The sequence below is a fragment of the Pseudorasbora parva genome, chromosome 7 (genome assembly GCF_024679245.1).
Source record: "Pseudorasbora parva isolate DD20220531a chromosome 7, ASM2467924v1, whole genome shotgun sequence".
Lineage (NCBI taxonomy): Eukaryota > Metazoa > Chordata > Actinopteri > Cypriniformes > Gobionidae > Pseudorasbora > Pseudorasbora parva.
In genome coordinates this window covers 30128253-30143875 of record NC_090178.1, presented here as the reverse complement: position 1 = coordinate 30143875, position 15623 = coordinate 30128253, and the positions used below count along the sequence as shown (strand labels likewise).

The 15623-nt window shown below is 38.8% G+C and overlaps 1 protein-coding gene across 1 annotated transcript in view; it reads left to right on the top strand.

Annotated features, from left to right (window-relative positions):
* Positions 1-15623, top strand: part of ankib1b (ankyrin repeat and IBR domain containing 1b) — a 43162-nt gene continuing 27539 nt past the window's right edge. The window contains exons 1-3 of the mRNA XM_067449030.1: positions 1-148; positions 11515-11779; positions 14214-14514. Of these exons, the coding sequence (XP_067305131.1) occupies positions 11592-11779; positions 14214-14514 (489 nt within the window). The 5' untranslated portion in view covers positions 1-148; positions 11515-11591. The remainder of the gene's footprint in view (positions 149-11514; positions 11780-14213; positions 14515-15623) is intronic.

The window sequence follows — 15623 nt, the reverse complement described above, 5'->3', positions numbered from 1 at the left end:
TTGAAGGAGGCTTCACGACGGCCGAGGACCCGTTCACAACAAAGGCGAGAGGCAGATTTTTATTTGGGCAACAGAGTTTCATCAGATAACCGCCAAATTACTCGGAGTCAGAAATAGAAAAAACGGCCGCTATCGTTGTGCTAATTAGGTAAGTAGGTTATGTAGATTTTTATTGTGCTCCATCGGTGAAATTACTTGTTTATAACGAAATACAGTATTATTAATAGGTTTATGTGTCATAACAACAAATCGACTAGTTGACAGGGGTTAAATTGCGTTTTTTTCTTGAAGTTATGCTTATAAACAATAATCTGTATCTCTCTCTTTGACGTAACATCTTGGTTTATAACGACAAGTTGCCAAGCTAACACAGTTATCATGACGGATTTGAACATAAGCGAGCAGCTCATGCATTGATTTCATAATTAGAAGTAACAGATGCGCTTTTGTGCGCAATAAGGAATGCAGGGGAAATTAGACCATCCAGCTATTAAAACAGTCGCTGAAAACACGCCCTGGTGACTATTTTTGTCAGTGTAAATAATGATTTGCAATACATGACAGCACAGTTCAGTGGGGATTTTCTCGTGATTCGTGTGTGTATCTATGTAATGTGTATGTAAATGGCAGAGGCTGTAAACACGTCGCCCAGCCCCTTCTAGGAAATCGACGTTTGGCTATAAACAGCGCAAGAATCTGGAGCAGCACACACACAACAGCTGACTTCCTGCATGCCGAGCATTTCACTCTACAACTGGAGAAATTAAACGATAACTTATCTTAATACCTTTACAAAAGTTATTATGGAACCCATAGTTTCCGCTCTAAAATGCTATAGTTACTACTAACGTTACAGTTGTTGCTACTGATGATCCATAACATATTTAACATGGGACGTGCTGCAGACTCTCCGTCTTTTATATGTGCAGTCAGTCATTTTTGCTAATTAAAAATGCACACATAAAGCTAGCACTTTTGAGAAATTTCCGTAAAAACGACGTACATCCACATCAAAAGAAACCTCCATATAAACCAGGCTTCTAGAAAAAGCCGTTTTATTCTGCATGGAGTGGGTCGCCCACTTGTGGATGCTGCCATGCTGGCATCACATGACTAGCCTTATGCAATTAACAGAGATGCCAATAATAATTCAAAGTTTACTTCATGTAATGTTTTACAGAACAGACATATATAAGCACATCTTAACAAGCTAGCACAAAAGTTATTGAAAGTCTACTATATGGATGCGCTAAGTCTGAGATGGAGAACATTTTGCATTAAAAGAAACCAACAAGCACTGCTGGTGCTAAACAACAGGATTACATTTTTTTTTACATAGTATTATGAGAGTAACAACTGGGGCTGTGCGATATTGAAGAAAAAAACGATATGCAATACCTTGTTAAATAATGTGATAGTCGATATGCGATACAATATTGCTATTAGTGTGTAAAATGATCTTAATAATTTTTTTTTTAAACTGAGAATGATACCATGTGTTTCACATTCTTTATGGGAAAAGAAAGCAACTTCTGAAAGTGACCAGCAGTGTTTTAGCAAAAAATTATGTCACAAATCTGGCGATATAATTTTAACATCAATGTAAACACACAAAAAATATAATGCAAATATGTACCAAAAACTCTTTGCTTGACTTGGTATTATATAGTTATATCAACCTAAAACTTAACATAAAGAACATCCAGATAAACAAAGACACCTGAACTAGGGGTGGGCGATTATTTTTGTTATTTTAATTTATCTTTGTTATATATTAAAAAAAAAGAAGAAGTAAAAACAGTAGTCTTCACATGAATTAAATGCCGTCTGCTACATCATAAAGCTACAAAGGTTATTCAGCCAAGAGCAGTGAGGGAATTTCTCTTATTCTTTTGTTGTTTGACAGACAGCGGCAGGTTTAGCTACTGTACTATCAGGCTGTCACTTTAAGACCCAATGCACAGATCCTATTGACACGCATCTGGTTTCTTTCCCCAACTGATATTGATCACTTGAAGCATAACCGAAACCGATTGTGTTTACATGAATACTCATCAAGACAGCCATTTTGACATAATTGTGTGTGTATTTGATAGTTTGAGTGTGTAACAAGGCACGAAACAGACCTGAAAGGATAACACACTTTCAGAGAGGGTGCCTGTGCGCACGTTTCGGTATGTGTGTCAGACAGCGCTAGACTGCATGGAGTTGTTTTTCGCAAGTTATTACTCTTTTTAACGTAAAGCAAGTCACAAAGTAAAAGTCGTGTGCCTAGTCTATTCTCCGTTATACGCGTTGACCTAAAACGTACACTTTTCACAATGTTAAAGTAAAGTAGCCTATTCCAATTATTCAGATATTGTTTGCCGTTGCGATATGCATATTGCGACATTTGCGATATTTCGATATATTGCGCAGCCCACGGATGGCATGGTAGTATCTGGGGTGAAATGCTGTTTCATGCATACTGAGCTTTTTACACTGTTAAAGACTTGGAGTCCTATCCTAAACATGGACAAAGTTTCAAACACTAATGTTGGGCGTTTGATGGAGTATTTCTGTGTTAAAAATACTCCTTCCGGTTTCTCACAAGTTTCGGAGAGTTTTTTTCGAGTATGGGTCGGCTTGACGTGTCGTATATAGAGCGGAAGGTCTTTGTATGGGCTGTACGGGCTCTTCTCCCGGAAGGGTGCGCGTGTGTGTCTAGAGCAAAAGAGCAAATGCACGCCTATAAACACTTATCTCAGGTATGGAAGAATAAATAAAAAAAAAAGTAATTGCGACTTTTTATCTCAGAATTCTGACTTTTTCTCTCTCACAATTGCGTGATATAAAGTCAGAATTCTGAGATATAAAGTCGTAATTGCGAGTTATAAAGTCATTGATCTGCCGCGTCCCGACACATGAGTTGTGTCGTGAACACATTATAATAAGTATTTTAACTGTAGTTTTAGCTGATAATGATGGAATGATTGTCTGAGTGGCATTAATATCTCCGAGCAAACACGTTCTTGAGGGGATTTTAAATGCAAGCTTTGGCACTCAAACAGAACGGATGTGAGGTGGTCATATTCTGATGTGTTATTATGGATATAACCCCCAGAACATCACCACCCTCAGAATGTGCTGTAATTCACGATTTCCTTAGAGAACGAGTGTGTTCAGTAATGACACGTCCAGTTGGGCATATGACATGTGGCTATACATACAGTCACCTCAGCGTGGCGCTGCTGCATCGGCTCATATTTCATAAATAACAAATCATTAATAACATATTTCATTAATAACGCATCAGAATATGCCTTAATGCAAGATTTCCTTTGAGAATTAATTTTATTGACCTCCATGTGTGCTCGGTTTTGATAATAAATAAATGCGATGCGATGTATGGTGTGTGTTTAAATACATTTGTTTAGCTGACCCAAGCCTGCAGTCTCCCTCTCATTTACTGAAGCTTTCGCGCCTCGTTCGCACCCCAGTGACCGGTCCCAGTATAGCCGCCCCTCTGTTTTCTAATGGACGCGAGACAAACTAAACAATAAAATTACACTTCAAATATTTTTTCCCCAAAGTTAGTTTATGTCATTGAAGGCAGTTATCATCACGATGATTTCATTTTAAGTGTTCATTTTTAAAATAAGTTTAGTTTTAGTTAGTTATCTGACGCTTTAAAAACGGGGTATGTGACGTCATGATTGACAGCTGAGACTGACGTCTTCTCTGAGTGAAGTTGTCACTGAGGCACTAACAGACTTTTTTCGGAATTTTTGGGAGCAGATTTGTGCTTTAGCTTTAATTTCTACATTTCCATAACTGTTTATTTCACACCAACATAATTAATTGTTCTGCATCTGCGAGAGTGTGGGCGGGCTTTTGATATCGCGACTGTACTTCCTGCTCTACTTCCTGCGCTCTACTGCGCAACTCCGGTCCCGAAATCGCTACTGCGCAGACTCTGTCCCAAGATGTCAGCGCCATGCACCCCCGCCTGAAAGCTTCAAATATGGCAAGCGGAAACGGATGATGTCGAGTCGTCCATATTTTTTTACGGTCTATGAGCTGACCAGTATGTCAGTTTGTTTATTGTAAAACCACCCAAACATAAACCTAGGCTAGGGGACGTTCTCACAAAGCGTGCTTATTCATTCAAATGCGCTAATGTTACTCCATTGTTTTTTTTTAATATACTATCTGACGTGCAAAACCGTTTTGCTTGCTACTGCTAAGGTTTAGTCGCATACAATAGTCCATAAACCAAATCATGTCCTCATAAACCACAAGTAAACAAACACAAATGTTTACAAGCCACTTAATACAGTACATACCACAGAGACGGACGTCCTGCTGTTGCTGTTTCTCCTGTTTAGTTTATTTCAGACTCCGGATCTGATTCTGGATCATATCTGTATTAGTTAAATCTGATTGATAGCCATGGTTTATTAGGGTAACGTTTTCTTCTCCACGCATGACGATGTCAGCTTTCAGAAGCTCTCGTGCAGTAGCTGCGCACTCGTCATTCTTTAGCTCCGTCCACACTATACGCCTTCAGCCGCTCGTTTTTTTCCGGAAAGACCTACGGTACAGCCTATATTTCTTTTATAAATATAATAAAACTAAAGACTTTTCGGCGATATGAAGGATGCAATACTACTCTATAGGTACTGAAGGAGATTGACGTGAGATTGACTGAAACTGAGTGTTTCACCCCCCCCCCCCTTAAATTTTTGCATGCACTATCCCTTTAATATTGTGAGACCCCTCTTTAAAATGTAGATCACTCTCATACGTAGCTCTATATAAGCCAACTCAAGACCACCCAAAGAGGTTAGCCAAAAACTAGGCCAGCCGAGTTGTTTTACCCATGAGGTTGCCTGTCTGTGGTGAAATTGAGTCTGTATTTGCAAATGGCCCTATTTATTTTTTCTGCCTTTGAGATACTACACCCATAATGTCCATGTAAATATAAATATGAATACAACTGACCCCTCAGGTGTCCATGTTGACAGATGGCATTTGTGGGGGCATAACTTTTGCCCTGCTGAATCCTGCCCCTCGACAGAACCTGCACACAGTAGGCCGACAGCAGTTGGCGGATGGAGCCGGAAGCCCCTAGTGTTCCTGGAGGAAGTCTGTTTCTTTCCTCACAAGCTCCTGTGGAGAATGAGTCAGTGTTGTTGAGACAATTAACCGTCTGCTTCTGATCCAAGACCCGTTTTAATTCTCTCTAAAGACAAGGATTTGTGTAGATGAGCTGGTTTTAGGTCAGCTCTCAGAGGCGTCTATGCTTTTGCAGGTCTTCTAAAGGGCACACATGTGAAGAGGGACATGTTTAGCATCTGCTTCTGTCAGGCCTCTTCTGTGGTTAAACATGTGACTTTGTTTTGTAAGTGCTGTTTGGTTATATGGTGGGGAGTCAGTTCGCTCCTGATAAGCACATCAGGCTTGTTCTTGCAGATTTTGACTACATGTGGTTGTAAAGGTTATCTATTTAATAGATCTTCAAATAGGATTTGTTTTCTATTTGGCTATTTTTATGTAATAACATGCCCTGTGGTGGAGTTAGGTCTTTCAGATATTTATTATGGCCATGCCTTTTAGTTCTTTATCCTACTGCATTCTACAACTGAATTAACTCAGGTAATTCAGGTAGTGAACAACTGCATTTACAAAAATTGTATGCAATACAGAGCCAAACTGAACAAACACATCAGAGATCTTTCTATCTTTTGTATGCGTGGTGCAAGAAAACCACAGGGAAAGAGTCTGTCTTGACTCATTTGTGTTGCCAGATCTTGTTGGAAAAAACACCAAATAAGAACAAGCCCTTAGCAAACTGAAATAAATCCAAGAGCTTTAGACTCCTGAAGAAATGGGATGAACTTTTACTCATGAGAATGTGTTTATGTATTAACTAATATTACAGGGTTTAAAACTCCAACTGTAGTCAATAATTGTATCCCTCAACTCATCTTTGATCACCAAAATGACACATTAAAAAATCTTCACGCATTAAGATAACTTGATTGTAACTACACCCTTGCTTCATTTTGTATATACAGATACATGATTATGCAAAATAGCACCTCCTCCACTCACTCACATGAGCTAAGACATCCACTCGCTCAACTTTACTGAAGTTACTGTAGTAAACGCTGCACAATGATATCTCTCTTTAGTCTTTACAATGCTGGACACATAACAGTAATACTTATGCTAAGCCTTTGGCTTGAGTACGTTATCAATCAGCTAATAATGTTAATGTTACACAAACCATGTTCCTGTTTAGGGGATTTCACAAGGATTTCACCAGTGCATTTACCATGTCTTTGCTTCACTGGACTTTTAAGGAGAAAAAACTGCGCAATAGTATTGACTTATGAATTTGCACATGGTTTGTCTTAAAGCATATTAAAAACACCATATAGACATATAAACAACACTAGAAACTTGATTTTCACCACAGTGGATAACTTTTTTAGCATCATGTTAGCTGATGTCTTTGTTGTATTGTGTTAGGCCATCCTTAAAAATATTCTTGTTTGCCGTAACCCGACCGACCCTGTCAATTTAGGGCCGACTCAATTTTTTATTTTTTTCCCTTTTAGTCCGACCGACTTGCCGGTTGTAAATTGGCTTTAAGACCGACCAATTTCTTTTTTTACTCTTCAAACAACTAATACAACAGGAATAAAATAATATGAATTATATTTTAGTAAGTATTATAAATTTATAAATTGCCTGGGCCATACAAACGAAGGCTACGTTCTTTATTTTATAGAAAAACCCGTGACGTCATCTATGTTTACACTATGGTTAACGGATGTCACACTATGGCCTGCACGTGCGTTCGTTTCGGCTCATTCTCTCATTCACTGTAACGTTAGACTGTTAAAGCCCTGTCGGAGATTTCGCCGCATTGTGTGACAGGAGTCAGGTCCATGGACACGTTACACACACCAGGCAAGTGCACTGCAGAGGGGAGGGCTTTGAGCTCCTGCCCTTTTTGAAAATTAATCAAAAGTGCCCCTCTCAACATTTATCATTACTATATTGTGGCGAATAAAACAGAATTTGAATTATAATTAATATAACAACGTGTACAAAGCAGTAACAAATGGCGGGAAAGCTGAATGTCTGAAATGTCGTTGTCATAACGCGTTGCTATGGGTAGCGTGTGTTCTGCTCGACCCCAGCGCGTGGTGGGAGCGGCGGCACTGGTTGTAACTTGAAAAATAATGCTTTATGTATGGTTCTGTCGATGGATACACGTGCACTACAACAGCGATAATAAAAGAAAACGTGGGCAAAACGGTCTATCTTTGTAAACTGTGTTTAATGCATGCGAGTGCTGCCGTATGACCAGTCATTTTCGCCATCATCACTCATATATTCGCCAGAAGACGCGAATGAGAACTAGGGATGTGCATTTCAAGCAAAAATAATATTCGATGATCGCTGGGAATTATTCGAATATTATTCGAAAATCGCACCCCTCCCCCGCATGCACGCAAACTGGCATAGGTATATCGTTAAATAAAAGCCTTTGGTCAATTAAACGCCGGATAGTGGCGTGGTCAGCACAAACAAATAAAGGCCGGGGGAAAATGTGTGTATAATCTCCTAAATGCCTTTCATTTAATGGGCACTCAAGTTCATCGTGTAGGCTACAGTATGGTTGTGCCGTGAAGGCTGACCAACATCACGCAATCATCCTGATGCCACGCGCCCGTTCTTGCGAGTGCGACACATACTAATTCTATATAGTCTCTTCTATAGTTAACCTAAAAACTTTGTAGGGATGGCTCTGTAAATTAAATTGAGAATATAACTGATGCATTTATGCCATTTTAAATAGGTTAAACGATGAGAGATGAGATCTGTGAAAATACCGTGTCAGGCAGGCTACACAAATATTGATCTTCTCGTCTTTTTTATACGTCTTAAACACTATTCGCACGGGATTAGTATTATCTAGGGACCTCTGTGATTTAGAAATTACTCCCCCACATCTGAGTTTTGCGTGGCGCGCATTCGCACGGGATAAGCCTGTGATTTTACTCGAATTTACTGACTTATTACCCGGATATGATGTCAAGACTTCGTTATAGATATAGCTGTATGAAATCATTAAACAGGCATCGATTTCGTTTTGATTATTTTATAGTAATAAATAAACATAATTTCGTTTTTTATTTATTACGCAAAACTCAGATGTGGGGAATTAGCCTAATTTCAGAGGTCCCTAGATAATACTAACCCCGTGCGAATAGTGCTATAGCCTCTGCATTTAACTTAAAAAATATTTTATTTTGTACACAGAACAAACAAAATAGAATAGGCTTCAAAATAAACTATGTTGATGAAATATTGTAAATTGGTCATGAACTATAGGCTACACGAACGACCGTTAATAAAAATAGGCAAAATCAAAAATGAATAGGCCCTATCTCCGAGAAAAGTGCGTGCAACCTATTGGAAGCACGGGTGAGTAATTAGTTTGGTCAGAAAAATAACTAAATTATAGTTAAAAAAAACTTAGTTAAAAAAATTATGTAAAGCGACATAAAGTGCATAAACTCTTCTTACGTGGAAGGAAGCTTTTTTCCCTCACGTGATAGCCTTTAGAAAGCGCGGAGTCATTAATTGGGTTAAAAAAATAACGAAATTATATATATTTTTTAATAGAAAATAATATTTATGTAAAGAAATATATTAAATTAAAAAGTGCTTAAAAGTACACTACTCTTAATGGAAGGAAGCTTTTTCTCTCACGTGCAACCTAAAGCACTGAGTAGGCTAATTAGTTGGGTTAGTAAAATAACGAAATTACAGTTTAAGGATAAAAAATATTTATGTAAAGAGATATAGTAAAATAAAAAGTGTTTAAAAGTGCACAACTATTCTCAAGTGGAAGGAACCTTTTTCCCTCATGCGCAATATAGAAAGCGCAGATGCATCATTAGTTGGGTTGGAAAAATAACGAGATCAGTTTTTTTAAAGTAGACAATAATATTTATGTAAAGAGATGGCCTATATTAAAATAAAAAGTGCTTAAAAATAGGCTATACAACTCTTAAGTGGAAGAAGGCTTTTTTCCCCTCAAGTGCAACCAGGCTGTAGAAAGCTGAGTCTGGTTCGGCTAAAATAACCTCACGTGCAACCTATATAAAAAATTAAGCGAGGAATAAGCATTTTACATTTTTCTCAATGCTTGTTACCGATTAGGCTACAGTAATTCTGACCGAAATTGCTTTGTCGACTTTCTAGCTTGGGTGATATGTTTGCATGTTTCGAAAAAAAGAAAGAAAGAAAAAATCAATGATAGATATCTGTCCACTGGAACGTTATCGCTTTTATTCGCTATTAATTTAAAACGGTTTAAAGGCTACATATATGAAGAAAGAGAGGGAGAGAGACCAATGGTGACTGTTTAATTCATTATATAGTTAACAATTAATTCACTGTAATGTGGATAAACGCGCTGTCCATGAATCTGTCGTCAGTGCCATTTTTTCAACTATCCCTAACTGACTGTGCAGCTCCCTTACGGTCATCAAAAAGTTTCTCCAGTCTGACAGTGATCGTCTTTCTAGACGGGACAGTAAACTCGGGTTCTACAAACTCCATCAGACTTCTAAAACCCTCTCCTTCTACAAAGCTGATCGGAAGCATATCTTTAACGATCATCTTCGTGATGAGGGCCGTTGTTTGCTCTGCCCGTCTAGCATCCGACTTGGTTGATCGGATCATAAAACTAGCCACTGATTCCTGCTGACCTGTGGATGGACCGGATTTTGCTCTCAGATGACTGTGCATTGTAGTGGTTGACCTATGATAAGCAAGCATCGCATGGCAGAGTTTGCACTGCACTTCTTTTTCATTAATTTTATTATAAGAACTCCACACAGAACTCTTATTCGACATCGTGACTCTACGTAGTGTGCATGATGATGTATTATTTTTTTGTTGTGTGAAAACTGATTGACAGCTTTTACGTGCGGTTTTGACAGCGCGCGCCACCCGCTGGTTACATTAACACGTCACCACCGCATCAGCGCAGCAAACCTGGATTTTTTTTAGACGACAATCGCACAGCCTATTCGATATTCTATAGTTAAATCAACTAATCGAATATTCGAAAATCGTGACTCATCCCTAATGAGAACCTCTGCAGTGAGAGAAGATCTGTCTCTGTGCGCAGCGCACGCACGTCTCACAGCGCGCAAATATTGAGTTCTTTCAAGTCTTGCGTTTGAACGGATAAACTCACACAAAAAGTATGTCAACATGTCGATCTTGATGAGTATCCATCAGACAGTCTGTTTATGCCTTAAGAGAACTTTATACAGTTGAGAAAGACGATGCATATCTCTGTATTAGGTCTTAAAGGGGCAGTAGCCTTTACTGCTGTCTGTCAAACAAAAGATAAGGACTCACTCACTGCTCTTGTTTGAATAGCTGGTTATAGCTACTTAATTAATTGAATTCATAAAAACAACTTTTTGCTTTTTAATATTCAAATGCACTAGTCTATATCACCAGATGCGTTGGTCTGGCAAGAAGTGCAAGCCACTTCAGAGACACAGATAGTTGCGTGTTCTGAGTTAACACAATCGAGCGTAAAAATAAGAAACATATCACGGGAAAATACTAAAACGGGAAGACAGCGGGAAAAGAGCTAAATACGTGAGAAACCCGGAAAAAAAGGGAGGGTTGACAGCTTTGAGTCAATGACAGCTAGCTGGTGGTTGGACCCTTTTCTTAAAGAATGCACCTGAAATGTATGCAATAAACATGTTTTTGACAAATATTTCAATTTGTTTGTGGTCTATATAGCCTGCAATTAGCCTACACGCCCGAAGGCACGGCTTGAAGACCCAGTAAGTGATGTCACGATATGCCAATTTGTTTAAATTCATACCTACGTAATCACCATCACCAAAAATGTACTTTTTTTTTGTATTAAAATTTGGAGGAAAAAAAATATAGACCTACCTACCGACCCTTTTTATTTTATTTTTTACTGTTACTGCAAACCAAAATATTTTTAAGGATGGCCTTAGTTTAGGAAAATCCTCTGCTGCAGTTGTAGATATAGATATTCATACATGTGTCTAATTGTGGTTGCAGACACTCAACTTGCTCTCGAATGTTCACAGACTGGCTTTGACCATAGAAACAGCCACTAATGAGGAATCTATGTGTTTTGTCACTCCTGAAACTTTACCGTGTGTACTTGGCCTATATCAGGGGTGTTCAATCCTGCTCCTAGAGGGCCACTGTCCTGCAGTTTTGCTCCAACCCCAATTAAACACACCTGAACCAGCTAACCAGTGTCTTACTAAGAATACTTAAAACTTACAGGCAGGTGTGTTGAGGCAAGTTGGAACTAAACTCTGAAGGACAGTCCCAGGGCTGAGTTTGGACAATCCTGGCCTACATGATGTAGCTAATGCCTATCTAATGAAGTTCTCTGTACCGTGAACATATTGTTTGCTTTATTCTTGTTTCCAGGAAGTGCACCATGTCAGCTATCTGTGGGCCAACAGGCTGAAGAGGTCTGATCGTTCTGGAGAGCTGGAAAGCGAGAGATGGGGAACACAGCCACTAAGTTCCGTAAGGCACTGATCAATGGCGATGAGGTTCTGGCCTATCAGCTGTACGAGGGCAACCCTCAGTTCAAAGAGTCACTAGATCCCAACACCTCATATGGCGAACCGTACCAACATAACACCCCGCTCCATTATGCTGCCAGACATGCAATGACACGCATACTCAGGTAAGACAGGGTTTCTCCAGTAATATTTAGCATTTTGGCATTCTGCTTTGTTTTAATTTATCTCTAGTAATCATTAATGGGTCAATGGCACTGTTTTGCAGGGGTGGTAAGTAATCAAGTAAAAATACTTTGATACTTTACTTAAGTATTTTTTTCGGGGATCTGTACTTTACTTGAGTATATTTTATTTGCATCTACTTTTACTCTTACTCCACTACAATATTAAAGGCAAAGTTTACTTTTTACTCCAATACATTTCCCCATGCCCCCTCCAAGTATTAAGTATTTATTACACTTGATTTCCAAACCGTTCTGGTCATTCATGGATGATCCAGTCGGGTATAGACTTGGAAAAGCTGACAAGTCAGGTTTGCCACACTAACGTTAGCTCAGTGTTTCCCCAACTTATTTATTTTGCGGCACACAATTTACTATGAAAACATCAGTAACATTTTACAATACAGGTGCACTATTATAATTCATGCCTAACTAATGCACAGATAATCATGAGTTAATGTATTACTAATGAAGAACTAAACCATTTATTAATGAATATAAGCAACTAATGAATATTCTCTATGATTAATAGATTAAGTAATATATGAATTGCTATTAATTAAATATGATATCATTAATTCCCTAATAACATATTACATTAACTAATAATGTAAATTCATGTATTCAAAGCCATGCATTCCGACTCTCAGTTGTCTGTTTAATTAATCATTAATCATAGCAATTGGCAAAATTATAGTATGACTTTACTTGTTGAGGCACATGACTATTAACCAATTGTTACGTAATATGTCATTGTGGTTATGGCTTTTGAATTAATTTTGAATTAGTTAATAGTATCTTGCTCCTCATCTGTTTTATGGAGCTAATGTTATGGAACATGTCTATTTTAAGTTTAACCCCTATACTGCGTTAAGGTGCTTCATTGTCTCCTATTAATTGCAAATCTAACAAATTCTTAATTGCAGTATCTAATCTTATCATTTGTTCAATTAAAGCATTGCATATCAGTCCCAAAAGATTTTATCTGCTTAATAATTGATATTTACAGTTAATTTGAATATTTACTTTTTACTTTCGGTACTTGAGTAAGTTTTAAATCTGATACTTTTGTACTTTTACTCAAGTGATGTTTGAATGGAGGACTTTCTACTTTTACTGGAGTATTTTTTTATTTAGGTATATATACTTTCACTTGAGTATAACTTTTGAGTACTTTTACCACCTCTGCTGTTTTGGCATCTATTAATGTATTATTTTGTAAAACTTTCATTAATCTATTAAAATACATTTCATACAATGACTTGAATACACATTCTTTGATGAGCATGTTTCCAATTTCTGAATTAAGATTAATTTTGATATTTTCGGGGGGACTTAAAATAAAATAAATGCTAGGGTGATATAGCCGAGAACCTTAAGTATTTTTTGCAGTCTTTTATAATTATTTATTAAAAAAAAAAAAAATATATATTACACAAGTATATAAATAAAATGCTTCACTGCCTATTAAAATGTGTGTATATTAATTACAAGTCATGTGGTCCAACCAACATGAAAAACATTTTATAAGAAATAATACCACCACTGCCATATATTATGGTTATGAAACCTCTTGTTTTCAAAATGTGTTTTAAAATAATGTAAATTAATTTGACTTTTTTATGACCAACTAAAGTTGGTGCAAAATGTCATGTGGTGCAACTACACAAAGATATAAGGACATTTATGAATGGATAATTGTAATCATTTAGTTAAAATCTAGAAAAACTATAAATTTCAACAACAACAAAAAAAAAAAATCATGATAAAATGATCACTTTTAACTTGTTTACACCTCTTGACATTTTTAGTCATTAAACTGTAACTTTTATTGAAAAAGGTTTTCAAAACCATATGAAACAAACCACTATAAATACAGAGGGAACAATCTAAAAAACAGTGGCATGTTTAAAAAAAAAAGTTTTATTGTGGACCGCATGACAATTGAATCTGACGCACTCGTAGGCTGTCCGTCAGGCTCCAGGCATGATTTTATAGATGATTTCCTTGAATGCTTTGATACTGTTGAAAGTAATTATATATAATATGCAATCACATTCTGCTGTTTTTCTTGTCCAGTTTGAAACACTTTTGGCTAAAAAGTGAGAATTTATGGGCCCAGCTCTGAAAGTTATTTTAAGGCAAACCAGCTGTTTCAACTACAAATGTGCTGAAGATTCTGGGTCTGAATCAGCAGGCCAGTGTGTTGCTCAATTTATAATCGTTAAAAAAAGAGACTTTGGAAAGTTCTATGTGTGGTGTGATGTCAAAATTTATCTTGAATTGTGAACCAATGACGACTAATTTATTTACCATTTCCCAACATTTAAGTGCATATTAACATTTATTTTTGACTCCCCATGCCGTCTTTTCACAGGTCCTTCCTCTTCAGCAAGGATGGGAACCCCAACAAACGTAATGTGCACAATGAGACCGGACTGCATGTGTTGTGCATGGGTCCGCATATCCTGCTATCTGAAGGGGCGCTGCAGCCTCGTCTGGCCCGGCCCTATGAAGATGAACGCAGGCGGGCTGAGTGCCTCCAGATGATCCTTAAGTGGACTGGTGCCAAACTAGACCGTGGTGAATATGAGAGTGCAGACGTTAGTGCCACGGATAACAAAAAGAACACACCGTTACACTATGCTGCTGCCTCAGGGATGAAGACATGTGTGGAGGTATGTGAAACACATTGTATCCTTGGTGCTTGTATCTGTCAAAATGTGCATGTGCACTGACACTGTTTTTATGAACCAAATCATTCACTATTCCCTGTATAGACATCAGATGTGGTCAAAGTACACAACTTTATTACTTAAGTAAAAGTAGTGAAAGTTGTAAAAACTGATTTTTACCTAAGTAAAAGTACTTTAGTATTAAAAGTACATTTCCTTTTTTATGTCAATGCATTATTTTGTTATTGTTGTATAAATGCACATTATGCCATCATGGTTTTAGCCAGTCAGTTATGCTCCATCCGACATGCTAGCTGTGGCGAGGTGAACGAGCGAGGGACATGGGAGGAGCAGGTGAGACCGAGGACATGATTGCGAAGGAGCGTCACCTGCGAGCCATACCGGTCTCGAGTCCTCTCGTGAGGGAGCTCGGAGGCATTTAAGGACGAGCGACACCAGTCAAGGACGAGAGGGGACCAGGACTTTCGTTTTGTTTATTTAAAAAAAGTTGAATGTTCGCCGGTTCCTGCCTCCTTCCTTCCCATCTAAGATTAATTTATTACATTGGTGCCGAAGCCCGGGTCGAAGAGCCCTCGCAGCTGAGGGGGATCGCGGTGCTGAGGAGTTCGGGGAGCGCGGATGGAGAAGGACTGCGAGAGGCTGCCCGAGGTGGTGGTGCTGGAGCGAGTGAAGACCAGAGGGACGGAGAGCTCACTGCCGTGCCCCTGGGTCGAGGTGGGGTGGCGGCCGTTCTGGAGGGAGCGGAGGAGTCGCCAGTGTTTGCCGTGGGCTGGAGCCTGCTGCTGCTGTCCGCCATGATGGGGAGGAGCAGGGAGCCGCCAGGGGGCGGAGGAAGATCGGGCCGTCCACCGGGCGTCCAGCACCATCGCATAGCACCGCGAGAAAGAGCCTCTCGGCTGGTGAGGACCGAGCGGCAGTGTGACGGGGAACTGGACCAGATTATTTTATTTTTTTTTCCTCTCTCCTCTCTCCACTTTCTCACGGTCTCTATCTCCCGCTTCTCTCGTCTCGTCCGCCACCCCAGACGCGTGAGATACGGAGATTGGGCCCACGGGGGGGAGTAGGCGCAGTCTCGGGTGTACCTCCCGTAC